An 8,827-nucleotide genomic window follows, 5' to 3' on the forward strand; every position below is an offset into this window, starting at 1 on the left:
GCGGCGTCCCGCTGCGGGCAGCGAGGGGACCCGTGCGTCCCGCGGCGTCCCGCTGCGGGTAGCCCCGAGCCCCACGCTTCAGCATGGAGCGCTCCCCGCCTCAGCCCACCCCGTCAGGGCAGCCCTACGCCTGGCCAGGAGAACACCTACCCCAATTCTGGCCTTCGGGTCATGGGGCGGGCGCGGCCTCACATTTTGGTAGGGGAGGAGCCCTTTGGGTCCGGGAAGTCTGTACCGCTACGGCAGCCCCAGTGGGGGACCCTGGCTCCAGGCGGTAGACTGGACGCCTGGGTGGGACGAGCGAAGGCACCAAATTCGGACTGAGCCTCCGAAAGCAGCTTGGGTCCCCGGTAGCTTCAACTTTTGGGAAAATCCAGGGAAGGCTGCTGGGGGCCGTGGCTCGGTGCCTTTCGCCGCACCCCACACCTCCGACCCTCGCGGGCTGGGCTGGGGGCTCTAAGTGACGCCTCCAAAGCCCGCCCCGTCCTGCCGGCAGCCTAGCCCCCTTTTTCCAGCCCCCTTCTTCCAGGCTGTCCGGAGCTGGGACCGCTCTCCCGAGCGGAGCTCTGGCCAACCTCAGGCCGCTACCGCTCACTGCCCCGCCCGCTACCCCGACGCCGGGAGCGCCGCAGCTAGCACTGGGACGTCTGCAGCACTCCAGCGGGGCGGCAGCTCTCTCGTCTGTGTGCCTCGCAGCCGCGGAGGCAAAAAGGGGGAGAGACCCGTCGGCTGGATTTCCTAGCTCGCCTGGAGGCTGTGCCTCGGTTTCCCCAGGATACGCGCTGCTCACACTTCAGTTGGTGTCTCCAATGGGTTGGACTTGAGCAGCAGCCTTAGACTAGGGTGGGGTCCGTCCTCCCCTGCCCGGCCCCTCCCTGGGCCCATCCTCGTATCTCTCAGTTGTACCAGGGCCTCCCTCAGCCTCCGTCTTGCTTACCATTTGCTGGCAGACACCTGGACGAAGTCTAAAAGGGTCACTGGGGCCAGCTGATTTCCAACCGATGTTTATTGTGACGGGTAGGGGAGCAGAAGGGGCGACTGGGTCCAGAGACTGAGGAAAACCTATTGTGATTTGGCCTTTCTGAAAACTTTTAACCTCAGCCTCTCATCCGGCCGACTTACGTAAAACCAAGTGAGCAGAGGCAGGCTCCTCGCCTTAGTTCGTCACTCTAGGGCTCTCTCTAAGGCGTGACTCCCTTTCCCCTCGGAGCTGGGGGCTTCTAAAGCTCCCAGCCTAGTTTCTCCAGTGGCCCTGATTGATCTCGTGGAGCAAGGCTGGGGCGGCCCTTCCCAGATGAAGCCGGGCTACCTGGGAACCTCCCTCTAGAGCTCCAGGAAAACGGCTCTGTTTGCTAGGGTTTAGAAATCCAAACCCAAAGCTTCTCTTCCCCCCTTAAAAATGTATTAGGAGCGTCTCTGTGAGAAGAAAGAGAAAGCAGCAGCTGGGCTCCCTGAAATCACAAATACTCGGCAAAATATCGCAGTTAATAGGTGTGCTTTACCAAAAGGTGGAACATCTCCGTTTAAATGCTTTAAAAATATGAAGTGGGAAAACACAGTTGACACAGGGCTCCAGATGACACGCTGTCCTTGGGAAGGCTGGAAAACACAAAGCAAGCCAGGGCTGAGCATTTTGGATGGCGGAGACGCCTGACGAAAAAACCCTGCCACCGCCTGCCTGCTCAGATGTCTTACTGTCCCATTTGCAAACATTTAAGAGGAATGAATGATTTCTGAGTCCACTAGTGCTTTTTCTCTCCTAAGAAAGGGAAAATTGCACAGTTTAAAAATACTTTTTTTTACCCTCCTCTTCCTCCTCAGTTCCATCTTCCAGTCTCATTGTCAGCTTAGTGACATTCTGGATCTAAAAAGAAAAATCTGATTCTTCAAGTTATAGCATGTGTAATTCCTAATAACTGTAAATACGTGATTTTATTTATCCACTTTTAATAACATGCATTTGCATTAATTACTGTACAATCGAAATGGACATCAAGTTTGACTGTGTGCAGGTATTTATTCCACAGTATTTGTCCAGACATACTGTTCAAACAAATTCAGTGAATTTAAAATGGAAAAACAAATGACCAACCCCCCCAAACCCCCAACCGTCTAGTAGAAACAAAATCACAGTGCTTTACGGACAAAAAAAAAAATCAAAAGAAAAAAAGGAAAAGAAAAGAAGTCCTCATAAGAAAAGAGATTTATTATTACATAGAAAATTTCACAATATTTGAAACCACACTTTCGAAACTAGGGAACACCGTCAACTGAGTTGTGCCAGTTACACAGGGCCCAAGCATCTGCTTTGTCTTACTGAGACGGGGGAGGTGAATGACCACTGTTTATTTTCATTTTCCTCATTAATTATGAAAAACTGCATTTAATTCATCTTGCATGGTGAGAGATTGGCTGCGCAGATGTAAGTCGTAAGGGAAGTGGCTGTCTGTGGGCAACCGAAACATGGAACCCTGCCCAAGGGGACCCCTGGGTGGCCCAGCACAGTAATGCATGCCATAATGGTAATTTTTGCCATAGTCCAAGGCTTCTTCTTGCTTCAGGGAAAATATCCCATTATAGTTAATTGGGGGAGGACTTAAGGGGCCTTCAAACTGAGGGCTGGCACACTCTGGGGATGTGCTCTCATAGAAGGACTCATAAGCAGTGCAGTAATTGTAGGGCTTCATAGACTTGGCATTCTCCAGAGTTCCATGGCCTGGGGGTGTGCTGAGCTCAGGGCTGTGGTAGGGTGGATAGAAGCTGGAGTACGGTGACCTTGTGTGGTGGGTCGTCTCACCACCCTGACCCATCAGGAAACTCCTGGCGTTGAGCTGTAGGCAGCCTGCCACCAAGTTTGTTGTTGGCTGGGAGAGTCCCTTGCACAAGTTCTGGACGAACGTGAGCAGGTCCGGCCTCTTGCCAATTCGCAAAATCTCCGAAAGGGCCCAAATGTAGTTTTTGGCCAGACGTAAAGTTTCAATTTTAGACAGTTTCTGTGTTTTAGAATAGCAGGGGACCACTTTCCTTAAATTGTCCAAGGCATCATTGAGGCCATGCATCCGGTTTCTTTCTCTGGCATTGGCTTCCTGCCTCCTGAACTTGACCCTTTCCACTCTGATCTTGGTGGTCTTTTTTTTCCTCAAGCCTCTCCTTCTGGGCAACCCATTCTCATCTTCCTCTTCTCTGTCATCCTCCTCTTCTTCTTTCTCTGTTTCTTCTCCAGGGCCCCTTTTGATGTGTTTCCCTCGGAGCACAATCTGCTTCGAAAAGCTTTCTGGTTTCTTAGTTTGCTTTTGGTCCTCAGTTTCTCTGGAAAACTTTCTGCACATCTGGGGCTCTGCCATTACAACAGACTCATCAAATGGGAGTGTTAGCATGATTCTCTCTACAAGCTTAAATGACCTGAAAAAATGCCAGCACAATATTTAAAGTGTTTTCATTTCCTACTTATATACAAGCATTTGCTTAATTATCAGATTATATAAATGCACAGAAATGACTGTTTTTAAAAATATAACACTGACTTAATGAATACTTTTTCTGCATTTGAAAGGAATTTGAGTCTGGGCAAACTAAAATGATGGGAACACTGATCCATGCAATAGCTCAGGCTGACATAACACCAATTGATCCGAAGTAAGAAGTAAAACAGTTAGTAAACAAAATCAAACCAAACATTGCTCCCCACTCCTCTCCTCCCTTGTTCATTTACTTTCATTTTAAACCAGCTTTTAGCCCCACAGATTTTGCTGTGGAATCCCAGCAAATGCAAAACATGATATAGCAATGAAGAATTTCATTAAACCAATTCCCCTGGGTGCAAAAATGCAAGGAGGCACCAGGTTGTTGCTGCTGTTTTGAAAGGAAAATGCTGGGTTTCCATCACTCAACCCTTTAACTTTATCTGCTAAATTATACAACTTTAGATTTGGGCAAATTACTGATGGAATGCAAGGCTTCAGAGGGCAATGGTTCCATTCAAGACAATTGAAAAGAACACATTCCTTCTGATTAGGTAAGAAATGTACAAAAAATAGTTACCCATTTCCAGCTACAAAAAAAAAGAAAGAAATGGGTTCACCTGAAATGGACCCTATGATAATAGGAAATCAAATTGTCCTTTAATTTTTTTTCAAAAGGAAAGAGTTTAACTGGTTTTGCATTTAAAAAAATGTTGGGTCTGTAGTTTTTCCTTTTTCTGCTTTCAAAGCATCCTGGACAAAACCAAAACAAGATCACAACCAAAAGCAGTCTCGCAGGGTTTTTGTTCTACTAGCCTCCGAAGTCTCCCTCCAGCTAATATCTGACAGCGATGGGCTGAGGAGTCAGACGGCAATTGTGCACGTGTGTTCAGAATCCAGAATGAAAAAGCAGAAAAGAATTTGTTTTCCCAATTTTTTGGTTTAGTTTTTTGTTTTCTTTGGGAGGAGCAGGAAAACATTTTGAGTCTTCAAACAAGCAGATATACAAACAGGGACTTTTGAAAGGAACAACCTTTCCTTCCCACCCCCCTCCCGGACCCCTCCCCTCAACACACACACACACACACACACACACACACACACAAACACACACACACACAAACACAGTAACTCCTAGTAATGTCCACACTTACAATGTTACATAATAGCAGTGAAAGTATGAAAGAATTACATCATGAGAATGAAATACCAAGACAAGTTCTAGGTAATCATAAGCATCTATCTAATACAAGACAATGAGACTGTATCTTTAAATACTTGCATGCAAAGCCAGCCTCCATGGAAATAGATCTTTATTTCTATTACCTTAGGCTTTAATGTCATTCAATAATCAGGGTTCATTTTTTTGTCTTCCAAATCTTTTCAGTCCGAATGTCGCATCGTCTCCTGGAGTCTCTAGATCTGGGTATGGATCTCTGCACTATCTCATTGATCTCTAAAAAGTGACATTGATGCCAACTGCCAGAGCTGGTACCCATGCCATCTGCTAGTGACGTCACAGGGCAGAGAAAAACATGTGATCCTTTCTCTTGGGACCTTCATTCTGCACTGATCATCTGGCATCCCTGTAAGTGGGTACCAGCATTCATGTATCAACACAGAAGGTTAGACTGATAGAAAAAAAAATCTGTACCAGCATTTCACATACTACAGTAGGTACCTTTCTCCTGGAGCTTCTGATTCACAGGCAATCCATGGAGCTAGGTACATGTCAGGTTTGGGCTTAACCCCTTGTCTGTAGCTGTAACTTTCATAGCTCTTAATATTGCAGTTCATTTAAAATGTGTGTGTGTGTGTGTGTGTGTGTATTCTGGGGGGGGTGCTCAGACTTTTAAAAAATCTTGCTCTCTTTTCTCTCTCCCTCTTTCTCTTTCTCCTTTTCTTTCTCTTTTCCTATCTTTCCATTCTTTTTCTTTTTCATTTTTCCCTTCCTTCTTTCCTCTCATCCTCTTTCTCTCCCTTCTTCCCTCTCTCCTTCCTTCTTTTCTTTTTCTTCCTTCCTTCCTTCCTTCCTTCCTTCCTTCCTTCCTTCCTTCCTTCCTTCCTTCCTTCCTTTCTTCCTCTACCTTCCTCCCTTCCCTCATTTCTTTCTACCTTCCCCCTGTGTCTCTGTCTCTATCTGTCCAACTGTCTCCTTTTCTATATCATATGCCATCTGTGCACCTGCTTGTCTGGGTAGGTGAGAGGAGATGCTACAAGAAACCCCAAATCAGGAAACAGCAGTATTATTTATGACAGCGAGATCAGGGTTAGTGTAAGTGTAAGAAATCACCCTGGCCATCTCATTTTTGTTGGGTGTGTATAGTTTATGGGAGCATGTGGATTCCTTTTCATTAACATCCAAGACTTCAATGCATCCCTGAAATTTAAAATAACAGAACAGATTTCCCATCTGGGGACTGTGAGCAATAGCCTCAGATGCTACTCTACCTCACCCTTCCTCCACTTGTCTACATCCTTCAAAAACTTCTAAGTGAATGCGTACAATATAATTGTAATAATACCAACAACGATTCACAAATATGGTGCAGGTGCACCAGAAGTCCATTTTGAAATGTACCAAACTCTCTTCAGCTCTCTCCAGCCTGCCTGAGACAAGGGGCTTTGCACTTCTCATCTCTCAGTGTCCCTTCATCTCACTCTCAACTTGGCAGGTTCTTTTCTTGGCAGGCAGGCAGTCCTTCCTGCAAAGGCAGAATGAACCAAATTGTCACTCAGGTCTTTGCCTAGTCCTGCCTTGCCTTCTGTTGAACGCTTTGACACTGTTTTTATTATTATTAAAACTAATCTTTCTGGTCTTTGGGAAATTTCAGAGTGATTTTCCCTTTCTTCCAACTACCAATATTTTTTCTCAAGGGGTATGTTTTCAAATCTCTTCATTTTTCTTCTATTGGCATCCCCTTTTTGTATTTTCTTCACTGGCCGTATTTTGCACACTGTATTCTTTTTCTTTCCTATCTCATTTTTGGTTTCATCATCCACAACAGTAGAGAAACAGTTAAGGGAGACTGACAAGACTCCTAGACAAACCTGGCTGGGAAAATAGGGCTAAACTCCACCTTCCTCTACTTCTGTCCACCTGGTGTGTGAGAGCGCCTGCGTGTGCGTGCACGCATGCACACACACACACACACACACACACACAAAACACAATTTAAAAATTGCCCCATGAATCACAGATTGTGCCTTATCAGCAAAGCAACAACAAAAAAAACCTAAAAGTTTTTTTTTAAATAATACAAAATAAACCCAGCATTTGTTGTTTGTTGGACAACGAAGTAATCTCTTTCTATAAAGTGAGAGAGTATGCTTTTCGTATTAAAGTAATCCTTGGCAAAGCTGGATCAGTGGAGGTTGGGTTCATGCTCACTCCCTTTTGTAAATCCTATTTTTTGAGAGGTTTATAACTTAGCCGCTTTAACTCACACCGGATCCAAATTGGCAGCCACATTCCCAGGCTGGAAACAGTTCTGCATCCATTTCATCGGCCCACAAAAATGGAGCTTACATTTGCCTGGGCATTTTAAGAAGAGGAGGTAGGACTGGGGGAAAGGGGACCTATGGCCCCAAGGCAATGACTGGAGAACTTCTGATGTTATGTCTCTGCCCCACTTTTTTTTTTTTTCAATCAGAAAATGATTTTAAAATGAAATACCACAGGACAAAAATTCATGCTTGGAGAGGCAGGCCTATCATATCTTTAAGGGAAAAAGCAACTTGAGTTTTATCAGGGTGAATGCGACACTTCTGCTACTCTTCATCATCATCATCCTTTTTGCAAAAATAAACAAAAGAAGTAAACAGGATTTCTAGCTGTTCTATATGCAATAAGTAAATACTCCCCTCATTCTGAGGTGAGCTTTTCTTCCAATGTCAAAGGTCATCAGACACACTCACTGGGGCTGGGAGACTGTCACACTGGCCTGGCCGAAATCCTGGGTTCAAAACCGGCAGCCTCAACCCAGACTCAAGAGTGTCTCAAAGCATCCCCAGAAATGATTCACAAAACCAAGAAAAAGGGGCCATGACACTAGTCCTCTCTATGGAAACTCATCATCTCCCACATGTGGAGCAGAGCTAAGAGATAGGGCTTAGGTTGTTTTTCTTCATCTCTTCAGACAAAGAGGACAGTGTCATTGCAAGAAATAATTGTGGTTGATTTTAGTCTTTCTTTTAAAAAATGAGAGAAAAGCCCTTGAGGGAAAAACTTTTTTGGGGGCATCATTTTTAGTTGGATTTGTAATTTCATCAATAGAATTTTTTTTAGTGTTTTTTTCTTTTCTTTCTTTAATAGGTGGGAGAGAATGCTGACCTTAAAGTTGTAAAGGAAACAAGTGCATGAATGATGCTGGCTCTGAGCATGAATGAACATGGCTCTTGCAGAAGGACTTTTCTTCCACATTTTATCCTATAGATCCAGGATATAGTAATGTTTACTGCTGCTAATATGCATTCATATCATAGGCCATAATTGCTGCCTTACTCTCTACTAGGAATACATGCAAGACAAATGCACAAAACAAAAATAAATTCAGAATCAGAGTATTAAATTAATGCAACTGATGGGTTTTCTGTCTTTCTTTCTTTTAATCTGAAGACACAAAAGCTTATATAACTTGAAAAATAAAATATCCTTTTTTCTTCCTTACTTCCTTTTCCTTCCTTTTTTCCTTTCCTCTCTTCCATCTTCCCTTCCTTCTTTCTCCCCTCTTTTCCTTCCTCCCACTCTTTTCCACCTTTCTTCCTTCCCTCTCTCCTTCCTCCTTCCCTCCTTTCTTCTCTTCCCTCCTTCCTTTGTACCTGCCTGCCTTTATTCCAAAAGGGTAAAATCTTTAACTCATTGCTTTAATTGTTTTAACTCATCAGTGGAAATGAAAATGATTCTCAGACACACAGTTGAAGCCAGTTTTAAACCAATAGAAACCAGATCTCTAAATTAAAATGTGAGCTTCTTTTTTTTTCTAAAAGTGATCTTTTCAGTAAAATGAAGAAATAGATTATCACCTTCTATTAGATTCTATCAATCACCCCCTATTAGATTTTCCTTATTGGCGAATGGTTCTGATTGTAACATAAATTGTAGATTTTGCATCTTTTTTTTTAAGTACAGAAGAAAGCAGAATAATGAGAAAATCATGACCAACCATGAAAGCCTAGCGTGGTTTCCCAAATCTGCTGTGCTCTGGATGGTGGATATCAGCCTATTTTGTCCCCAAGACCATTTCTTTTTGGGTTCAAAGTGAAGCTGTAGTTGTGGCTCTGAAACTTTGAATGCTTAGGTTCAGCACCCTGGACAGTTATATGTTGGTTGTAACACCACACAGAATTTTGATCATTTAAAAATA

General features: G+C 44.1%; 1 protein-coding gene across 1 annotated transcript; it reads right to left on the bottom strand.

Moving 5' to 3' along the window:
- Positions 1–2,363: 2,363 nt before the first annotated feature.
- On the bottom strand, positions 2,364–3,377 carry NEUROD6 (neuronal differentiation 6). The gene has a single exon (XM_027840214.1). It carries the CDS (start codon positions 3,375–3,377, stop codon positions 2,364–2,366), a length of 1,014 nt encoding a protein of 337 aa, XP_027696015.1.
- Between the last annotated feature and the right edge of the window lie 5,450 nt (positions 3,378–8,827).

Source organism: Vombatus ursinus, unplaced genomic scaffold (genome assembly GCF_900497805.2).
Source record: "Vombatus ursinus unplaced genomic scaffold, bare-nosed wombat genome assembly UNPS02014840.1, whole genome shotgun sequence".
Taxonomy (NCBI): Eukaryota; Metazoa; Chordata; class Mammalia; order Diprotodontia; family Vombatidae; genus Vombatus; species Vombatus ursinus.

Excerpts from the sequence above, each read along its gene's own strand:
- NEUROD6 (XM_027840214.1), bottom strand. The coding sequence starts at position 3,377 with ATGCTAACACTCCCATTTGATGAGTCTGTTGTAATGGCAGAGCCCCAG.